The sequence below is a fragment of the Gekko japonicus genome, unplaced genomic scaffold (genome assembly GCF_001447785.1).
Source record: "Gekko japonicus isolate JY-2015 unplaced genomic scaffold, Gekko_japonicus_V1.1 scaffold1099, whole genome shotgun sequence".
Lineage (NCBI taxonomy): Eukaryota > Metazoa > Chordata > Lepidosauria > Squamata > Gekkonidae > Gekko > Gekko japonicus.
The window spans coordinates 221183-243968 of NW_015174874.1; the positions used below are offsets into that span (position 1 = coordinate 221183).

The 22786-nt window shown below is 42.7% G+C and overlaps 1 protein-coding gene across 1 annotated transcript in view; it reads left to right on the forward strand.

Moving 5' to 3' along the window:
- YTHDF2 (YTH N(6)-methyladenosine RNA binding protein 2) overlaps window positions 1–10726 on the forward strand; it is a 40262-nt gene extending 29536 nt beyond the window's left edge. Inside the window, exon 3 of the mRNA XM_015424837.1 lies at window positions 8859–10726. Within this exon, the coding sequence (XP_015280323.1) occupies window positions 8859–8882 (24 nt within the window). The 3' untranslated portion in view covers window positions 8883–10726. The remainder of the gene's footprint in view (window positions 1–8858) is intronic.
- Window positions 10727–22786: the final 12060 nt, after the last annotated feature.

Sequence of the window (22786 nt, forward strand, 5' to 3'; positions counted from 1 at the left end):
TCTTAAACAGACACTTCCTGAGAAGTTCAGCACAAAACATACCTGTAGTTTAAAAAGTACATACTTTGAAGAACTTGATAAAGTAACTAGACTTTTTGTTTGGGCTCCGAAAAGATCAAGGATAAAATGGAAAACAATGCAAGAAAAGAAGGAAAGGGGCAGACTTGGAGTACCAAATTGGAGGTTGTTCTACCAAGCAACAGCTTTAAATTGGATAAGGGAATGGTTAGCATTGGAGAACACTAGATGCTTGGCATTAGAAGGTTTTGATTTGTGCATGGGATGGCATGCCTACATTTGGTATGGGAAGGATAGAATCCATTCCAATTTTCAACAACATGCTTTAAGAGGACCATTGCTTAAAATTTGAAATAATATGAAAGAACAGTACTATAAGAAAACACCTTTATGGGTATCTCCATTAGAGGCATTTGTTAGGCCTTCACTTATAACAAAGATGGGGAAGTTCTACCAGATCAACATAATATTAGGCTTTCTTGGTGGGAGATTAACCAATTAAGATCAAGATATGATAAAGATGTAAAAGTTGGGTTTGAGGAAAGTAGAAATGAATTAGATAAGATTTGGCTATCGAGTGACAAACTGATTCAGAAATTATATAACTGGCTACTTGAGGAAGCTATGCTGGAGGAGACGGTGAAAACGTCAATGGTGTCATGGATGCAGGATTTAGGATATACAATAAAATTGGAAGAATGGTATAATGTATGGAAAATACTGAAAATCTTAAGAGCAGTATCTTATAAAGAAAATGTATATAAAATGCATCATAGATGGTACTGGTCACTAGATAGAATTTCAAAATGTCAGGAGAATGTATCCGATACTTGTTGGAAATGTGAGTCCAATGTAGGTACCTTCTACCATACGTGGTGGAGATGTCAAGAATTTCAAAAGTATTGGAAAATGGTTCAAAATATAATTGGGGAAATTATGAATGTAAAAGTAGACAACTCCAGAAATATATTTATTGAATATATTATCAGGTGATAAATATACACGTAGAGTGTATTCTGTTGCATATCTGTACAATTTCAAGGATTTTATTAGCAAAACATTGGAAGACGGACAGAATACCCTCCCGAGAAGAAATAGCGTGTAAATTGCTAAAAGTAGTCGAAATGGACTGGTTGCAAGCACAAGTATGTGGGACTAAAGAGAAAGTAGTTGCTCAAAGATGGACAAAAGTTAAACAATGGATTAAAAATAATGTATAAAGGACTCAAAATATAGAAAATGTATGACATATGTATATGTACTTCATATAAAAAACTAATAAATAAATATTTTTTAAAAAATTTCAGCCCTTTGCCACAAATCTTGCAAAGTGTCTTGTCTTTGCTCATTAAGAAATTCTGCAGTGTGGGTTTCCTGAAACAAACTGTCTGACTCTTATCACTTTGGGCTCTGTTGTAAATTTTCTGCAATATTGCTACAATTGCTTTCCATAGCAACCACTTGAGTCTCAGGCCTAGTCTGTTGCTCTGAAGCCTGACTGTGGCCTGCTCCCGGTCACCACATTAACTACTTTTGCTTGTGAGGCCAGGTTATATTCCCTAATAAAATTGGAACATCCATTTCTCCCACTTCTATTTTTGTTGCTACCTCCTGACAGTGGATATTTCCTCTCCCTCACTTCCATGTGCCTCTCCTAGGTCTATGTGGTTGTGCCATTTCTGACAGGAATTCTTTGGTAATTCCTCTCAAATTTATAAAATATTTTCTTATAATAGTTTGTACCTGTGGTGGGACAACTAGTTGTGGGTTTTATTTTCATATCATAATGCTGCCACCAAATATGATGTACCTATCCACTCCCCTTAGAGGCAAGATTTTCCTTCTGTTTTTCTTTCCCTTTGTGACTGAGCCGCCCTAATTATCTGTTTTCTTTTTTCCTGAAGAACTCTGGCTGTCACACCCTGCCACAGTATGATATTTTACTGCTGGCTCAGCCCAGGAACCTGAGGGAAGGGTCAAGAGCCCCCTTTAACTTAAACAACTGAAATGGCCCTTGAGACTTTTGAAAGTTCAAAAATAGCAAAATATTTTATTCAGCATAGAGGGGGAAAAGGTCAGGTGAAATCAGGAGTAAAATTTCTGAGGTAGCTCAAATAACTCTGAGGTAAAATCATTAGATGCACAGACTACAGTTAATATGGTTCAGGCTAATGAGAGTTTCTTAAACTATTCACAGTGACTTAAAATCTTTATGATGAGACGCTTTTGTTCTAGTGTTTCCCAAACACCCCAGTACACTTTCTTTGAGTATTCCCTGACTCTCTTGGTTTCCAGAAGGCTGGGACACACTATTCCAGGGGTATCAAAAATTCAGCCCACACAGGGCTTCAATCTGGCCCAAGAGCAGCTGACTGTGCTGCTTCCTGCTTTCGTTTCTAACATCACAGCTCCTTCTGGCCAGTCTCTCCTAGTTCCAGCTTCAGAAGAGAGAACGAGAGCCTTCCCTCCATTGGTTGAGGAGTCGTCCAGGAAGGGAGGGGGAGGACGAGAGAGACGGGAGGGGGGATGGCATCTTGTGGAACTTTTCAGAAGACCAGCAATGTTTGATTTCAGGTATAAACACACTTTTTCTTCAGGGAGGGAGCCAGCCAGCCAGAGGGAGCACGCCAGAAAGAGAGAGAGAGAGTCCTGTGTTTAGACCACTGGTTCCCAAAGTGGGCAGTACCGCCCCCTGGGGGGTGTTGGGATGATCCAGGTGGGCTGGATCCACAAACTGCATCTTTTTGTCCACTTCTTGAAGGTAGATTTCCAGGGGGGCGCTGAGTAATATTTTTCTGAAAAGGGGGAGGTAGGTAGGCCAAATAGGTTTGGGAACCTCTGGTTTAGACCAAAAAACGTTTTATTCTAGGTGGGGGGGGAGTCCTATGTTTAGGCCAAAAAACATTTTATTCCAGGTATGGGGGGAAGAGTCCTGTGTTTAAGATGAAAAAAATGTTTTATTCCAGGTATGGGGGGAATCCTGTGTTTAAGACCCAAAAAAGTTTTATTCCAGGTATATGAAAGAGAGTCCATCCCACGGTACTTGGAGAGATCCCCCTTGCCATTTCTAACAGCTGGGGGGGGGGAACCTAACAGCACAGCTTGCATTCCTTATTAGTGAAAGGAAGCAGGGGTACAGCAGCACTGTAATGACTAACAAAATTTGTGGCAGGGCATGAGCTTTAAAGAATCACTGCTCACTTCCTCAGATACAGCTGGAATGTGAGTCCATCTGTCCTTATATCTTGGAGAGTGAAGTGATTTCAGATGCCAAAAGACCATAGCAGGCATTGGTAATGAGAGAAGAAACATAGGTCTCAATTCAGTCCAGGAGTTTGCATTGTCTTGAACTTCATGATCAGTTGCAATTCAGCAGTCTTTCTCATCTCCCTTTGAAATTCCTTTGTCAGAGAACTGCTACTCTTAGGCCAGCAGTTGAATGCCTTGGAAGGTTTAAAATGTTCCCCCACTAGTTTTTGAATGTTGTGGTTTCTAATAGTGGGTAGAGAGAGTAAGAGTCCTTTAAAAACTAACAGAATTGTGGTAGGGTATGTGCTTTTATGAATCACTGCTCATTCTTCAGACTTATTTCCATTTATTCATTGCATCCTCCTGGACTGAATCCTCCTGTACGAAATTGAGACCTAGGTTTCCTGTCTCATTACCAATGCTGTTATCTCCACGCCTCTGTATATCACACAAATGCTGATATCTCCATCCTTCTGCATATCACACCTAATCCAATCACAACTGCTGTTGCCATTCAGCATCTGAAATATCTTTATAAAGTTTATATCTCCAGTACCTTGTGTTACATTTATGGCACACATGGCCCAGCCCAACAAAGTAGTATTTATGTCAGATCCAGCCCTCGTAACAAATGAGTTCGACACTTGTGCTCTATCCAGTACCCAACTCCTTCTCTAAAGACACCAGTACTCTTCTTGAGTTTTACTGACCTGGTTTCACAAGGCAGTCTCTAACCGCACCAGACCAGGGATCTCTCCACTCTTTAGAACTATCTCCCTGTCTTGACTGGGTAGAGAAATTCTTCTCTCACTAGAAGGTCTATCCCGTTTCCTTGGCTCAAATGGGAGTATTCATCTAACTACCCACTCTTCCTTGCCAAACCTCTTCAGTACTCCATCTGTGTTAAACTGCTCTCAGTCAGGGCCGAATTCAGAAAGTATTAGTACTTGACTCTTCTCAGGTAGGGCTGAAATCAGACAGCATTTCTCCTCAGCATTCAGCTCTCAAGTCTTTCTCTGCTCAGCTGGTGCTAACCAATCAGATTCCTTGGAGTACTCTGTCACTCAGGGCTCTCTGTTTCTGTGAAGAATTAACTCTTCACAGTTGTATCTATTTATACAACACTTCTAAGATTTTAAATGTGCAGTCTGTCATAGCTGGATATGCTGGCTTTTGATATTATACAGTTACTGCCCTGGTGATCCTCAGTGGCAGTGTTGACTCAGAGTATGATGTCACATTGCAAGCTTCCTTTTAGCAGCTTTGGCTTGGCTTGTAACTTGAAGCTTATCTCTGTTGTTGTAGTTCTTTTGTGTGGGAGCAGAGTCTGTGCCATTGTCATCACTGATTTGATATTAACATGTGATAATCAGCTGACTTGCTCTTCTGAGTAACTGGAAAGGATCAGTTATGCCTGGGTAGTTAAGGAGGCTGATGGCACTCCTCAGGTTCTGATGGTTAGCAGCCTGCAGCATTGTGGCTGTGAAGCTTAGTTTCTTTAGGTTGGGTGCAGGTTACAGTAGAAACTGGTCTTGCAAACCCACCCCAGATTTATTTAATTTATGATCTGCCTTTCTCACTGAGACTCAAGGCAGATTACAGCTAAAAACAGTGCAGGAAGAACTGTATAAATAAATACAACCAAAAATCACTCCATAGTGATTGTAAACAAAATTAGAGAATCAAAGCACCTTGAATGACATGTTGGAGCAACATTCAGGCAGGGAAGAAAAATAACCTGTTTAGGTTAGACCAGCTTTATGTTTTTACAGAGGTAAATGTTCTCAAATGAGAAGATGATACAGGTCTATGTTGTTTATATGATTGGAGGAATTCATTTGACGCCCTTTGAATGAAAGTAGAGTTATTTTCCATGCGTCATTCATGGAGAACTTTTAAGCATACAAAGAGGTTTACACGTCTCCCCCCCAAAAAAAAATTCACAGCAGCTGTGTGAAGCAGGTTAGGAAATAACTGATTTGTTCAAGGCTGCCTAAAACTCTCAGATGCAAGCCCAGCATAGCTGCCCTTACAACATTGGGACCCTCTTTATGTAAAGGGGGGAAAGACCGTGGGTGGTTCAGAGGATAAGACACTGAGCTGCAGACCGGAAAGTCGGTAGCTCAGCAGTTCGAGACCCTAGTGTCACATGACGGACTGAGCTCACGTCTCTTGCCCCAGCTCCTGCCAACCTAGCAGTTCGAAAGCAAGAAATTGCAAGTAGATAAATAGGTACCCCTTCGCTGGGAAGGTAACAGCATTTCGTGCTCTTCGGCATTTAGTCACGCTGGCCACATGACCGTGGAGAAGTCTTCGGACATTGCTGGCTCTTCGGCTTGGAAACGGAGATGAGCACCTCCCCCTAGAGTCAGATTCGATGGGCTTTCGCGCAAGGGAGACCTATGATGTATTACAGGTTTTTGTAGTGCAGGAAGAATCAAAAATAAGGTATTGTTTTACTGGAGCCAGTGTACTAGGTTGAATGTGTACAGTCCTTCCTTGAGGATGCAAATGTTGAGCATTTGCCTATGCACATTAGCTTTTTTGCTAACAGATAACACTTTTTGAATACCAAGTAGTATGCAGTCATTTATTTGCTCTTTTTCATATTAATAACATGAATTATTTTCCAGCTAAATTGTTTCTACAATGAGCAAGCTTGTAGAGCTATAGGAACTTGTTTTACAAACTCCACATTGACAGCAGTATATGAAAGCAAGGGGAGAAGAATGCTGGGTAATGTGCATTGTAATATATTTGATTGGTATTAGAAGTCATAGTGTATGCAGGCAGTGTGGTTCTTTTTTGCAAGACAGTCTGGTTTGGTACAAGAAGTATTTGCTTTTTGTTAAAGCAGGGCACCTGGAGAACATTGGGCAGGGAACCCAGGCATGACTGCCTCCCTGCCCTGCCCTCAGTCTGCTGCGGCGGGCTCACTGGAGAAGGCGAGGGGAGGCAGGCAGGCATAACCCCCTTTTCCCTGAGCCTCTCCGCTTTTGCGGAGAAACTCAGGTAAGGGTGGGGGATATAAATGCCCTTCTTTCCCTTCCCCAGATGGGGAAGGGAGAGAAAGGCATTCTAAACATGCCTGGGTTGCCTGCCTGATCAAGCAGGGAACCCAGGCATGCTTGCATGCCTGCCGTGTGTCAGGGGGTGTGGCATATGCAAATGAATTATGCAAATGACCTCCTGCACCTCTTTTTCTACGAAGTGACCCCTGTTGATAATAATCATACAAAGGAAAACATAGGAAAAGCCTTTGATAGCTTGGGAGTAGACTTTCTTAAAGAACTGATAAAAGAAATGGGTTTGAGCAAAGAATGAGGACCACAGTAAATGCTTGGTATAAAAATTCAGTTACTGTAATAAAAGTAAACAATGTATTTTTGGGGGGGGATTCTATAAATAGGGGAATGAGACAAGGATGTCCTATGTCTCCATTGCTGTTTGCTATGGCGATGAAGCAGAGCAGAGCAAATTAGACAGAACATCAACATTAGGGGGATTAGAATAGGAGAAGGTGGAGCATAAATTGTTTATATGCAGATGATTTGACCCTTTATCTTTTGGATCCTCACTTCCTGGATTACATCAATAAATATGCCTCCGTTATCAGGGCTGAGAGTCAATCAGAACAAGTCAATGATATATCCTATAAAAATTTTACCTTCAGTTTGAAAAGAGTTGAAGCTAAGTTTCCCATACACCTGGGTAAAAGAAAAAGTGAGATCTTTACAGGTTCAAAATCCAACGAGTCTTGATAAGTTGAAACATCATGATTATGAAAGTACTTATAGGAAAAGAACAAATACAGAAATGGAGTAAAGTAGGCCTGACATGGGCAGATAGATTGCATTTAGTTAAAAGTTTTATTTTGCCTCGGTTTGTCTTCTTATTTCAAACCATACCCATTGCATTAACAAATCAAGAGATAAAGGTTTGGCAATCAGCATTAAAAAATTTTATTTGGGAGCAAAATGCTCATAGGATCAATTTTGATTCAATCAGAAGACCCCAGATCTCTTGAAGTGTATTATGAGGCATTCAATCTAGCCTCTCAAGGGCATTAACTTCGGAAAAACAACCAAATTGGGCACAAATTGAGGAATATTATATGAAGCCCAACAAGTTGAGGGTATACTTTTGGAATAAAAAGACCACATCAAATAGAAAAAGTAATTTAAGTGAGTACACCAAATTAGGGATTAAAATCTGGCATAAATATAGACAATCTCTTTTGCCAGGTATATCTAAATTGTCTACAATAATTAATCAAGATTAGTTCCCTCCAGCTCAAGCCAACCAGAATTTTGTAATTTGGGAGCAAGCAGGGCTAGATACGTTATACTTGATAGTACCAAAAGGTCTATTCTTAAAAACAACAACATGAAATAGAGAAAAGAACTGGACATAAAATGAACTGGTTTAGGTATTTACAGGTGCAAAGTCTGATACAGTCTAAACATATTAAAGAGGCTTTAGAATGTCCTCTTACAGACTTTGAAGTTTTTCTGAAGAAACCTCAGGAGAATACGAAAGGAGTTTTTTCTAAATTGTATACTATACTCTTAACATTCGCCACACAAAAAAAAGTTTTATATCAGAAGCAATGGGGAAGAGATTCCGGAGGCAGACTGACAGATCAGGATTGGGAACATATATGGAATAATTGTAGTAATACATCAAAGATTGTATCCATAAAATACCAACGTTATAAAATGATCACACGATGGTACTATACCCTAGGAAGCTAAAAAGGACGGGATTCGCCACATCAGCAAAATGTTGGAAAAAATGTGAGGAGATGGCAGATTTTTTACATTGTTGGTGGACTTGTTCAAAAGTCCAACATTACTAGGAACAAATTGCTTATCAGATTAAAATTATTTCAGGAATAGATTTACTTTTTCAACCAGAAATATTTTTTCTAGAAAGTTGGTACCCGACGACTAACAAAGAGAAGGTTAAAAAGGAATTAGTGGAATTGTTGCTGGCGACCGTGAGACTCAATCTGGCGACTCATTGGAAAGACCAGCTATACTGGAATGGGGACAAAAGTTGTGGGAACATTTTTTTCCTGGGAAAAATATCTCAACAACTTTCCGTACTTAATTTTGGAATTTACCAACAGAGGTTTGTAGCATTGTGGTTTCCTATTGTTTCTTTCTTGAATGAGCTGGAGATACTTCTGAGAAGTCCCAATCTTCATGGCTTGATTTTTTTCTAGGGTGATATGGGGAGTAAAGAAAGAAGTGGTAGGTTTTTTATGGACATCTTTGTTTTTGCAGTCCACATATTAATCTGCTGTAATGAATTGTGAAAGGCTGTTCCTGTGTTATCTGTTGAGTTGTTGGGGTTACAGTTGATATATTGTGTATTCTTGTATGTGTGTATACAGAGAGAAAGCTGGTAATCTTTATTATATTATATTTTTCTATATCGTTGTATATTTTTAAAGATGTTGTTAAAATTTTAAAAAAGAATGGCTATCATCAGAAGCCCTTGAAGTATATAACAGTAAGAAACATATTGCAAAGCTTCCCACACTGACATTCCTTTAACCGTCTCTTTTTCTTCCCTCTCTGCTGTAGGAACGCCAAGGCCGTGTGAAGTAGAACAACGGTCCCTTCCACAGAGACTGCAGCAGATGTTGCAACTTGAGTAGGGAAACTACACCAAGAGAATTAGGACTTGTTTCATTGACTTCAAAAAGACTCTCAAAAACTTTCAGTTTAAATAAAAAAGTATTGGCATTTCACAAGATACATAGGACTTAAAAAACAAAGAAAAAAACAACAAAAAACCCTTCTAGGTAGAGTATAGGTGAAAACTGTCCCCTTTTTGGCTTTGATTGTGATTTCAGAGCATACGCTTTGGTTTTTTTGTCTTTTTACTATGTTAATCGGATTTTAAAGTCCGTAAGTGGCATATGCCTTTTTTTCTCTAATTTTTAAACCTGCCGCTTCCCCCTTTTCCTTAAACCTTTTTGAACCCATCTTCCCCTTGGTGGTTGTTTTTTTGTTTTGTTTTTGGCATTTGCACTTGGAACACCGAGTTGTGACTTTCTTTTGGACATCCACCATAGGACGTGGAATGAATAACTTTCCCCTTCCCCCACAGACTGGAAGAAGAATTTTACGATGAATTTGAGTTTTTTTCGTATGCCTAGAAGATTTGGATGGAATTTGTCGACAGGTCTGTCTCGGAGGGAATGCTTCATTTTCTCTGACCCTCTGTCACTCAAAAAAGTCAAATGCAAAGTGCAAAGAAGTCCTAAGAAATGTTCTGTTCTTGTGCATTATATGGATTACAGATTAAGTCTGGATTGATTTCATTTGAAGGCTAAAAAGAACAGTGGTAAAAAAAAACAAAAAACCTTGTTTGTTTACAGGAAAATTAATTTTGGAAGAAAAATATTGTAACTGTGTAGTGAATGTTTCTTCAGTTTTCTTGTTAAGCCAATGAGGAATGGGCATTGCCTTTCTTTCACCATTAATCACTTCTCAATAATAAACGTGAGATCCTGTTGAGCATCACTTTTTTGCCCCTTAGTTTTTAGTACATAGGTTACTGCTTTGATGCTTGTACATAGCTTTGAGGTGGCATCCTCTTGAGGAAATGAAGGCTGGTGGAATGAGCTTGTAACAAGACTTTCCAGCTGCCATTTAATTGGCAAAATTATCTGGAATTCTGCAAGGGCCGTTGCCCTGTGCATTGCCTTATCAACCGAAGCAGGCCCTTGGCAGCAAGCACAGCATGTTCAGTCGTTTTGTGTTCTCTTTATTTAACAAGCCAAGTGTTTCTGTAATTGCAGGCCTGCTTTCACATCATGGTGGTGGTCTTATAATATTTGGACTACTTTTGCAGGCATATAGGGTAGTCCTTCACATGTTCTTTAATTTCCCTGGTGTCCCAAACAGGTCACATTGTTGGGTGCTGCTGACGTTCATTGTCAATCCAGAACATCTGAGGAAAGGTGGAATGATGCTAGGCTCTAGAAATTTCCAGCATAGCTAGTTTAAGGGTGTGTCCTTCTGGGAAATGGGAGAAAGGGCAAGGGTGCTTGTTTGGGGTTGGGCAGAATATGAATATGGTAAACTCCATTACACACATCTGTAAGTAATGCACTGACATGCTATTCAAGCATTTATAATCAGTAATAATGTGGCTTTTGCCAGGTTTCTGTCTAGACAGCACCATTTCCTTTTTACTGAAAGTATGTTCCATACAGTTCTTTGACGTATGCTTGTGAGCAGGTCAAAAACCTCCTGATAATATGTGCAAGATATAAAATTGTGAAAAAAAATTGACCAGGTATATTGACAGAACTAAATAGGTAGGTTACAGAATATTCTGCTCATAAAACAGGGGTAATGACAGGACATCTTTCCGTACCACCATAGGGCTGTGTTGCACATTTCCCCTTTCAATGGAACCCTAAGGAAGGCAGGACAAAAAACATGACACCTATCACATGAGGTTCTGCACTACATCCATGTGTGTCTTGGTAGGGAGGAAGAAGGTAAGAGAATGAACTGATATGTGGTCAGGGCTTGGACGAATACATAATAGATGTTCTGTTCTTTAAAATAAAAGGAACTGAAAAGTGCCTTGTCAAGTTTTCCTTTTGGTGATCCCACAGTGCTTTGTAATTGAGGATATTTTACAAAAGGGTGCTGTGAAAAACCCACATCTCTCATCTGGTTCACATTAGATCCTCTCTCTGCTTCCATTTCCCACTTATTTTGTTTACTTGTTCATTTTCTCAGCAGTTAGTCATTTGTTAAGGCTTGGATCCAAAGTAGAGTGGAGCTTGGCAAGAGGAATAGCAACTTTTCCACCTTCCCTCTCCTGCGTCTTTTCCATTGTTAGGAGTGCAAAGGTGAGGGAGGTGGCCAGGAAGAAATCAGGGTGACTAGAGGAGGTTTGTAATGTGTGGGGAAAGGGATGGCAAAAATTGGAATTACCCTTCCAACTTTGGGGGGGGGGGTGTTTCAGGTTAAAAGTCCATGCTTTGGAAGTATACATGTGACATTCTTGGTCTCAGTTTTGGGCTCCTGAGAGAAGGGGAGAGCGAGGTGACCTGAACAGTGGAAAGTTGTACACTTAGCCCAACTTTGTGTGGCAAACAAATTATTGTTCTGTCTTGTCTTTCAAGTTTCTAGCCCTCATTGCTGTAGAGCCAGGGGTTCTTAACCTTCTTTGTGCCATGGACCTCTTCGGCAGTGTGGTGAAGCCTATGGACCCTTTCAAAGTAGAGATGAGCATAAATGATATTTCAGGATGCCATAATGGGGTATGAAAATATCTGTGTTTACTATTGGTGACAGCCACAGGTGCTGCTAATACAACTGTGTTTTGTCACCTACATTCATAATGGAAGGAAATGCTAAGTTTCCATTAGAGGTTAGTGAAAATAAAGATGTAATTTTTTCCCCTCTCTTAAGTTCACAGACCCCCTGGAATCTATCCACAGGCCCTTTGGGGATCTGTGGACCCCAGGTGAAGAACCTATGTTATAGAGACTAATTGGAAAAATAAGCACAATTGTTTAGGTAAGAAGCCACCAAAAAGGCTATGCTGGGCATCCTGGAACACACCATTGTAGGATGAGAGCTGCAGGGAGGAGTGGGATGGGGCAAGAGAGCAGAAGAGCTGGTAGGATCCAATCCCATGTCTTTTAGAGTGCACTGCTTTTCCTTTTCAGCAAAACTATCTGAGAACATTGTGGAAAAGAATGATGGCCGCATGTCGGTTGGCATGTCTCATGTTGTGGTATTTGTGTGTAAATGAGAGGTGTGTATTAGCTGTGGCTCTCTGCTCTTTAATTAACTTGTTTCAGAGGTGGATCCTCCTCAGGGTCACCCGTGCCTTGAAGCAAAGAAGCTTTTGGACTCCATTGGTGGTCATCTTCTCCCCTTTCTTTGCTCCTGTTGAGCACCACAGAGGCAGCCTCTGCAAAAGATGTCCTGTGCAAATTTGATATGTATTAGAAAACTGGTAATGAAGGATCAGTATTGCCTGATGTACAAATTACATGAAGTCAAATATGTGTGCGTTCTATTATTTTGGGGACATTAGGTGTGCTAGATGGGAAAAACTGTGTCATGCATTTAATGAAACTGGCAACAGCTTGTGTGTAGATAACATTTGATTTGCCTTTCTAACATTAGCCAAGTTCTAACCAGGGCCAGCACAGCTGACTGAACTTTTGCATTGCATTTGGTTAGAAAGCAATTTTTTATTTGGGTTGAGCTTTTGTATATAAAAGTTGTTGTTTTGTGAAAATATATCCCTTTGATTAGGATGTCTGTGTAGCATTGCTTTTTTTTTTTAAGCCAGGCACAATACCTCCGGTATATAAAGAAAGAATAATTCTGCACCTGGAAACACTTGTATGTGCTGGCTTGTGGCTGCTAGTTTGAAACACCTCTAAAAAGGAGATAAGGCAAATTCATGGAGAAATCAGTCAATCGATGGTTCTCCTGATGTGTGGAATTTCCTTGTTCAGGGGCAAGTATACCTTTGATCATGGTTGCTGGTAAGCCTACAGGTCATCTAATGGTTATGAGAAACAGGATGCGCGTGGGTAGTCTGATACAGCTGGGCTGTTCCAGGCTATGTTTTTAATGTGGCCTGCCTCATTGTTGTAGATGCCTGGATTTTGAACTTCAATAATGTTTCCAAGATGAATAATTTTGATGACTATCATGTTTCCTGTTGTACTGCAGAAGTGCAGAAATGTATGTTTGGGAAACTCTTACTTTGTATATGAACATATCGAACATAGCAATCAACAATATTTACCTTAGAACTAACCAATAAATAGTTCTAAACTAAATAGAACCTATTCCACCTCCCCTGGAAATCTTAAATTAATGATCCATAGATCTTATCCTATTTTAAATATACTGTTCACTATTCCTTGCTAAGTTGGACCACATCACACCAAGCCCTCTCATGATAACTTTCAAATGTAACAGTTACACAACCTAGGCAGAAGATGATAACTGTTAAGTTTCCAGTTTTCAGGTGACAAAGAAGCTTAAGTGAAGATGGAAAGGCAAAGCTGAATTTCTAATGCACGGATGTGGGGTGAGAAGTTGGTCGTGCATCAGTTTTCCTTCTGCATTATGGTTTTAAAACATTTTTTAAAAATGTGATGTGGAATTCTTTAGGAGACGCTGATGTCCACACCTACTGACTAGGTTACCACCAATGGAAGACTGCTTTGAGGTTCAGGCGGGGTTTGGATGCTGTGTGAAAATGTACATAGAGAGAAGTACAAGATTAACACATTTCCAGTTTCTGGTTTGTATTAGGAAAGCCATTAATCTCTGCCTGTTAGGGGAAGACAGTCTAGCCCCTCAGCAGCAGCACCAAAAATCATGGCCCATTGTGGTGCACGAGGCCAGCCATGAATGATACATGCTGTAAACTTGATACTGCAAGAGCACCGGCCATGCATAATCGATACTACGCTTGTATTCCAATGGGCAGGAGCTGTTGCTTGGTGGCATGCAAAAGAGGAATTAATTTATGCAAACCCATGTGAAGCAAATCTGTCTTCACACCAGACACAGAATTATGCTACTCTTAGTGTAAGGGCAACAAAAACCTGGCAACGTTTGGCAATCTATCACCTACTGAAGTTGCTGCTAAGGATCTTGACTCTTCTAGTTTGCATGCTCCAAATTAGCACAACTCAGACCTTTTAAGTTGATTTCTGGGGCTGCTGAAAGGGGAGACTCCACTTACAACATGGCCTTTACTAAAGTGTCTTGGAAAGATCTGGAGGAATATTGGGGGCAAGCAAAGGAGGAAATTAACAGATCTATTCCGCAGGTTAGGAAAGGCACAAACAGGTATAGGAAAAAGCCTGCATGGTTAACAAACAAAGTAAGGGAAGCTGTATAAGGTAAAAAGGATTCCTTTAAGCAATGGAAAGCTAGTCACAGTGAGGCTGATAAAAACGGAACACAGGCTATGGCAAATAAAATGCAAATCTGTGGTCAGGCAGGCAAAAAGGGAATATGAGGAGCATATAGCAAAAAAACGTAAAAACCAACAATAAAACTTTCTTCAAATACATTAGGAGCAGGAAACCAGCCAGGGAGGCAGTGGGGCCCTTGGATGACCAAGGGGTAAAAGGAGTACTGAAGGATGATAGGGAAATGGCTGAGAAGCTAAATGCATTTTTTGCCTCTGTCTTCACTGTGGAAGATGAGAAGTGCTTGCCCACTCCAGAACCGCTGATTTTGGGAGGGGTGTTGAAAGACCTGAGCCAGATTGAGGTGACGAGAGAGGAGGTCCTAAAACTGATAGACAACTTGAAAACTGATAAATCACCAGGCCCAGATGGCATACATCCGAGAGTTCTGAAAGAACTCAGATGTGAACTTCTGGATCTCCTGACAAAATATGCAATCTTTCCTTAAAATCTGCCTCCATTCCTGAGGACTGGAAGGTAGCTAAAGTCACTCCCATCTTTAAAAAGGGTTCCAGAGGAGATCCGGGAAATTACAGGCCAGTCAGTCTGACGTCGATACCGGGTAAATTGGTGGAAACCATTATTAAGGAAAGAATTAGTAGGCACATAGATGAACAAAACCTATTGAGGCAGACTCAACATGGGTTCTGTAAGGGAAGATCTTGTCTCACTAACCTGTTAATGTTCTTTGAGGGGGTGAACAAACATGTGGACAAGGGGGATCCAATAGATATTGTTTACCTTGACTTCCAGAAAGCTTTTGATAAAGTTCCTCATCAAAGGCTCCTAAGCAAGCTCAAAAATCATGGGATAAAAGGACAAGTCCTTTTATGGATCAAAAACTGGCTAATTAATAGAAAACAGAGAGTGAGTATAAATGGGCAGTTCTCCCAGTGGAGGGGGGTAAGCAGTGGGGTACCACAGGGATCAGTACTTGGTCCACTGCTTTTTAACTTGTTCATTAATGATTTGGAGTTGGGAGTAAGCAGTGAAGTGGCTAAATTTGCGGATGATACAAAGTTGTTCAGGGTGGTGAAAACCAGTGAGGATTGTGAGGCACTCCAAAGGGATCTGTCAAAGATGGGCAAGTGGGCGTCAACATGGCAAATGGGGTTCAATGTGGCCAAGTGCAAGGTGATGCACATTGGAGCCAAAAATCCTAAATATAAATACACATTGATGGGGTCTGAACTGGCAGAGACAGATCAAGAGAGAGATCTTGGAGTTGTAGTAGATAACTCACTGAAAATGTCGAGACAGTGTGTGACTGCAATAAAGAAGGCCAATGCTATGCTGGGGATTATTAGGAAGGGTATTGAAAACAGATCAGCCAATATCATAATGCCCCTATATAAATCAATGGTGCGACCTTATTTGGAATACTGTGTGCAATTCTGGTCACCACACCTTAAAAAGGATATTATAGCTTTGGAAAAAGTGCAGAAAAGGGCAACTCGAATGATAAAAGGGTTGGAACACTTTCCCTATGAGGAAAGGTTAAAGCGCTTAGGGCTCTTTAGCTCGGAGAAAAGACGACTGAGGGGTGACATGATTGAGTTTTACAAGATTATGCATGGGAAAGAGCAGGTAGAAAAGAGGTACTTTTCTCCCTTTCTCACTCGTGGGCACTCCATGAAATTGCTGAGCGGTCGGGTTAGAACGGATAAAAGGAAGTACTTCTTCACCCAAAGAGTGATTAACACTTGGAATTCACTGCCACAGGAGATGGTGGTGGCTACAAGCATGGACGGCTTCAAAAGGGAATTAGATAGGCATATGGAGCAGAGGTCCATCAGTGGCTATTAGCCACAAGGTATAGATAGGGGCTCTGAGGCAAGTGATGCTCTGTCTTCTTGGTGCTTGGGGGGGCCAACAGTGGGAGGGCATCTAATGGTGGACCTCCTGATGGCACCTGGTATTTTTGGCCACTGTGTGACAGAGTGTTGGACTAGATGGGTCTTTGGCCTGATCCAACATTGGCGTCTCTTATGTTCTTATTTAGGATAAAGGCTAGATATAGGATAGGAGCTACTAACATGCACTTTTTCTGTGGCGCGAAGACTTCCCCTGTTCTGCTGGTGGATGATGCTTTCTCATCAGCAGAAGGCTTCTTTATGCCAGCATAAAGTGCCACTGTTAAAGGAAAGGGTTCACGGGATCTGAGGTGAAGCTCAGGAGGAGGAGGAAGAGAACTAAAATATGTGGCAAGGAGTTAAGATTCAGTTTTCGGGGAGTACTGCTATTGAGATGCACCCTGGTGAGAATAATTCATACAAGGCTGTCTGGTAATTCCAGATAGGTAGCTGTGTTAGCCTGTAGTAGCAGAATAAGACAGGAATCCAGTGGCACTAACCATGTTTATTCCAGTGTAAGCTTTTATGAGTCAGTTTGCTTCATCAGACACATGAGGGTTTTTTTTATATAAAGTTTTACTCATTTTCCAAGATACACATACAAAGTAACAATTCTTAATACACGATATCCTTTGGAGAATCTTTACATATTTGTATCTATCCATCTATCTAATTTCTGCCATCTTTTTTTAAACACACTTTCATCTTTTGCCAGTAATATCAAATTTAGTTTATCCATTTCTTTAATTTCCATGATTTTTGTAATCAACTCTTCTCTATCTGGAATTTTTTCTGATTTCCAGCATTTCGCTAGGAGAATTCTAGCGCTAGTCAGAATATACAGTATCACACATATATCCTTATATTTAATCCCTGCTGGTAGGATATTTAGAAGGTATACTTTCGGATCTAGTTTTAATTCTATTTCTAGTATTTCTACTATTAGTTTTTGTATCTCTTTCCAAAATTTAACTACTTTCTCGCATCTCCACCAAATATGCAAATAGGACCCTATATTTTTTCTTACATCTCCAACAGTTACCCAAGGCATTTTTATAACATTTTGCTACTTTGTCAGGTGTCCAATGCCACCTATAGAGCATTTTAAAGATATTTTCTTTATACGATGTAGCTTAGACACATGAGTTGTATAATATCCAACAGATTGATTTATATATACAAACAGCTCAAAACAAGATCCAATCCGATTTTCTCAGAGTGAATGTTAGTCAATCCCAACTGTTAGAAAAAACATAAAACCTAGAGCAGGATGAAATGAAATAAGGTACAGTAGGAAGTTGCTGAAGGAATAGTTGAAGACTGACCAGTGTTGACGTTAACTCACCCTGTATGCTACTAAGCAGTTCCAAATGGGGTGGATGGTATAATGAGACAGATTCTTGATTTGCAGTTTTTTGAGTACTGAAATTCTAAGGCGGCAAAATTACTGTTCATATTTACCATTGCTGTGGGGAGAGAGGGAGGCATGTTCTGGCTTGAATTATAGAGGGAAATTATATGGGTCTTAATAATGTTCTATAGGTCTAGCCCCTTCCACTGGTCTTCATAAGCCATACCCACAGTTCCTACATAGTGTCATACATTCTCTTACCAAATGACTGTTAAGAGGTATGTATAGTCACAGCAGCAAGTTTACTTTATAGAAGCATCACTGTTGCTAGCATAAGTTTATTATCGTTTGGGACAGCTGCTCTGCTTTGAATTTATTTGGCGTGGCATAGCTTTTTACAAATAAGAGAGACCAATATATAAGGAAGCTGCTTGGAAAATCAGATCCTGTGGAGGTCCCTGGCAGCCAGGTTTATGAGGGCAGGTGTGAAGAAGTACATTTTTTTTCTTTAAAGGTTTGAAATAAGCAAAACCTCCACTCAGTTTTTAAAGTCCCCCCCCCCCCCCAGAAAACAAGCAGGAAGAAGGGAAGCCAGTTCAATTGCTTTCCAGACTTACCTCAGACCACCATACAAATGCTAATAGGTCTAGACAATGGGATGATCAAGCGCCCCTCCCCTTCCAAGCAGGGAACTGGAGGTGTTAAACACTAGAGTGACTTCAGGAAGGAAAATTCTGGAGACTTCTGGAAAATCTTCTCTGACCTGGCCTGGGTGGGGAAAAGAGAGGTAATAAAACTCAGGGGAGCAAGGAGAAAGCTCTCTTTTGTACTGGGTCCATCAGAACAAACAGAACACTTAGCTAAGATCTAGAAGAGGTGGCCATCAATGCTTCCTCTAAGCTGTGGAGTCTTGTGAGCAAGAATTCTACTTTGTGAGCTACTGGCATTAAAGTTGTGAGTGAGCGATTTGGGTACTGCATAAATTAGTGTGCTCTGGAGCTATCCTTCCTGAGCTAAGACAAACGTGTGAGCCAGAGGCTAAAAAACTCACACTAACTCAGCTTAGAGGGAACACTGGTAGTCATTGACCATGTGCTGGCCTGGAGAGCTACAGATAGCTTCAAGGTTGTGGCCAACTACGTAGAGACCTGTAACTTCCTAACCTAAGGAGCCTGTCCTATATTTTAACATCTGACGGCATGTATGGAGAGAGGGACAGAGGAATTGCATTTTACCCGTTTCTTTTGAATTCCTTGCTCAATCTGGTGCTGTGCTAGAGTATGCCTGTGAACATTTGCTTTTTCATAAATTCTTTATAACTATGGATGCTGACAGTGGTTCTCTGTACCATATAGACCTCCACCACCTTGGATATGCTATTTTAAAAGGAGCACCAGGGAGAAGGCAGGCAGTTGGCAAATGGCTATTCCTCCAGGAGCACACAAGGCAGTAAACTGTCTCTGTGATGACCAGGCACTGGGCAGTGGAAGATACAGAGGCAAGGCCTCAGAACTTGGAAGGGAAGCTGGGAGTCCTGACTCAGCAGGCAATTCCATACAAAGCTCAGCGAGTGGCAGCAGATTACCTGAGAGAGAGAGAGAGAGAGACGCCTCTCCAGGTGTTGGGAAAACTTTGGAGGGCTGGGTGGAATAGGATTTGCAGACCAGAGCAAGCCCATTCTCCCACAGAAGGTATCAAACACAATCAGGAAACTGCTTTGAAATCTGATGCCCTCTTGTGTTCAGACCTCCAAGCCCAGCAACTTTGTGTTTAACTTCACTGAAATGAAAGAATATTTAGTTTTTGTTTGTATCCCACCTTTCTCCCCAGTAGGGATCCAAAGCAGATTTACATAATTCGCCTCTTATCCATTTTATCCTTACAACTCTGTGAGGTAGGTTAGGCTGAGAGAATGTGACTGGCCCAGAGTCACCCAGCAAGCTTCCATGGCATGTAAGAGGATGTGAACCTGGGTCTCCCAGATACTAATCTGATACTCTTAACCACTGCACCACACTAGTCTCATGAGCGGTATTCTTAAAAATTACTTTTTCTCCCCATTCTTAAAAAAAGTGCACCACGAGATGCAGCAGAGCTGGGCACTAGGGATGGGCACAAACCAGGAGAACCCAGTTTAGGTTTAGGATGTGTCCCGAACCCAGCTGCTCGGCTTAACCAAACCAGTTCAGGAAGCTGGGGCAGCCCCCGAGGTTCTAGAGTCTCCAAAATTGCAGGGCATTTCCAGCTGACTCTCCTCTACCTGCCCACCAAGTTTAGTGAAGATTGGACCTGGGGGGGGGGTGCCTCCAAAAAGGTGCCCCCGGGAAAGTGCTTTTCATGGAGATGTCAGGCGTGGGTTCTGGAGTGTATAGAATGGACTCTGTGTGAGCTAGAGGCATCGAACTTGTGGCACACTTTCTCAAGATGCCCACCTATATGCCCTACAAGTTAGATGTAGATTGGACTTGGGGGGAGTGTCAGAGTTACGGACACCCAACCAAGGTGCCCCCAGGAAAGTTCTTTTCAGTGAGGTCAGGTGTGGGTTCTGGAGTGTATAAAATGGACCCTGTGCGAGCTAGAGGCATCAAACTTGTGGTGGACCTCCCTGGGATGCCCCCCTATATGCCACCAAAAAAGGCACCCTCAGGGAAGTGTTTTCTAGGAAAATGTCAGATATGGGTTCTGGACCATAGAACGGACAAGATGGACCCTTTGTGACCTAGTAGAGGGGAGGCATCAAACTTGCAGCTGATGTCTCCGGAAGCATGCAGGAGAGAACTGTTGCTGGCACTGTTGTGGATGGATGTATCCCTGGCTGGGCCCATCCTCTCTCCAGTGACCAAGATGAATACAGGGCCAACCCTCTCTGCCCTGGCCTGGAAGCCACCTGCATAGTAGGTGGCTGTAGGGCAGGGCCAACCGTCCTGCTGTACCTGGGGCCCGGAAGCTACCCACAAGGTTACGGGTGGCTGCATCTCCCTGGGCGCACCTTCCGTCTGCATATGGACAATGTGATTACAGAGTGTAGAGCCAATCCTCCCGCCCTGCCTGAGGCCTGGGAGCCACCCGCACAGGCTGTGTACCCTTGGGCCTAGTCTCCCATCATGGTCAAGGTGATTACTGGACAGGGCCAACCCTCCCGCCCTGCCCGCAGCCTGGGAGCCACCTCATTTGTTATGAGGGCCGGATCTGACATAAACGAGACCTTGTTGGGCCAGGCCATGTGTGTCATAAAATGTAATGCCAGGTAGCGGAGATATAAACTTTATAAAGGACACAAACACAAAGGGTGGGTTTTTTTTACTTAAAATAAAAACATGCTTAAAACATTTACACTCTTGCAATATTTTGTTTATTTAACCGTGTCTGATAACTGACACCTCTTGCTCTGAATTATTGCATCAAAATGTCTGTGCTGTTGCAATCTTGAGTATGCTGTTCAGGTGTGTATCTGTAAGCGGCAAACCTACGATGATGCTGCAGAACTGGAAGAAGAAGCAGAAGATAGCCAGCTCCACTGCGGTCCTGATAGAAGCCCTCCGGGGGCCTGATATGGCCCCCGGGCCGCATGTTTGACACCCCTGCTCTAATGAAGGGAAGGCCGACGGAGCACAGGAAAAGGAGATGGTAAGAAGGAAGACACTCCTAAACAAGGTCCTTGGTCACGCCTCTGTGCCCATGCAGCCAGCCCATCAGTGTCACCCTGACAGTGGAAAGTGAGTGCAAGGGAGTGGCTGTGTGTGACAGTGTGCCCCCCAAAGGAAAACCAGATAACAGCACTTGCTGTCTCAGGGACCAGTCCCCAACCAGCTGCCAATGGTCGCATTCCCGGGAAGAATCTGTCTGCCAAGCACAGGTTACATGGGGCGATTTATACAGGCTGCTTCCAGTGCCTGGGATTATTGGAAGTCCCCTAAATTAGCTTGAACAAGTGATGTGACGAGGAGGAGTCACATCCGACAAATACTATGAGGTAGTGCTGTGAGAAGGATGTTGCTCCGGGAGGAGCTGGGGTTCTTCTAGGTGAGGTTGATGGTGTTTGGGTTGCTTGTGGGGCAAGACCAACCCCCCCCCCCAGTAGAAGTGGCCATCCTCCCACCTAAGGGCCAGGGGCGCGACCCATGGGTCTCGTGCCAGGATGACCCAGAGAGGAAAAGAAATGGGGGGACACGCAGGAGGATGGCCAGAAGCTATGATTTTACTCTGCCAGGTCCAGAGCAGGGCAGCCCAGTAGGGGGAGGTTGACCTTCAGAAAGGACACCTCATCCACCCTGGCTGGGTCCAGGTGGGATCGTGGGGGCTGAGGATGTCTCCCAGGTGGGAGAAGAACCGCTCACTCTGCACACTGGTGGGAGGGCAGGAAAGGAGATGGATGGCCATGCTGGCAGGGTCTGGCCATATGACATTGTTGCATGCCCAGTACTCAAGGGGGTCAAAATTGGTGGGGTCAGGGGACTCCATGAGGTACTCCCTGACTATCACCTCAACGGACTCCTCCACCATTGCACCCCTAGCCCCCCAGTGCTGCTCCTGACTTCCCACTTTACAACCAACAACCAGAACTTGAGAGCCAGTTTGGTGTAGTGGTTAAGTGCACGGACTCTAATCTGAGAGAACCGGGTTTGATTTCCCACTCCTCCACTTGCACCTGGCTGAATGACCTTGGGCAAGGCGTAGTTCTGGCACAGCTGTCCGTGAAAAAGAGCAGTTTCTGTCAGAGCTCTCTCAGCCCCACCTACCTCACAGGGTGTCTGTTGTGGGGAGGGGAAGGGAAAGGAGTTTGTAAGCCGCTCTGAGACTCCTTTGGGTAGTGAAGGGCAGGGTATCAATCTCTTCTTCTTCTTCCTGTCTCTTATCAGGCCACGCACCCACCTCCCCTCCTCCCCAGCTTCTTCCACCTGCTATTGCCTCTGGCCATGTCCACAACTCTGGAACTTATGCACCTCAGGCAGAAGTCACACTTTCGCTGAACGATCTGTGCATTACTGAGGGTGATGCTGCCCCTGATGTGGGGGTTGCACATGCAGGCCAGCTTGAACTCCCGCTCCTCGTTGAGAGGATGCAACCTCTTGATGCCTGCCTGCAACCCGTCTGCCACGGCCTTGATACATGGGAGAACTGGTGCCCCCTCAGGGCCCGGCTGCACCACAGAGTCTAGCACCCATTCCAGCCCTCGCACGAGGGGGATGACTTGCCCCAGGCGCAGAGCATGCTGGTGGTGTTCTGGACTTAGGCTTTAGGACACACTCCATTTGGGAGAGGGTCAGCCAGTAGTTGGAGCTGATGCCGAGCTCCTCTTCTCCATGCTGGATGGTCATGGAGGAG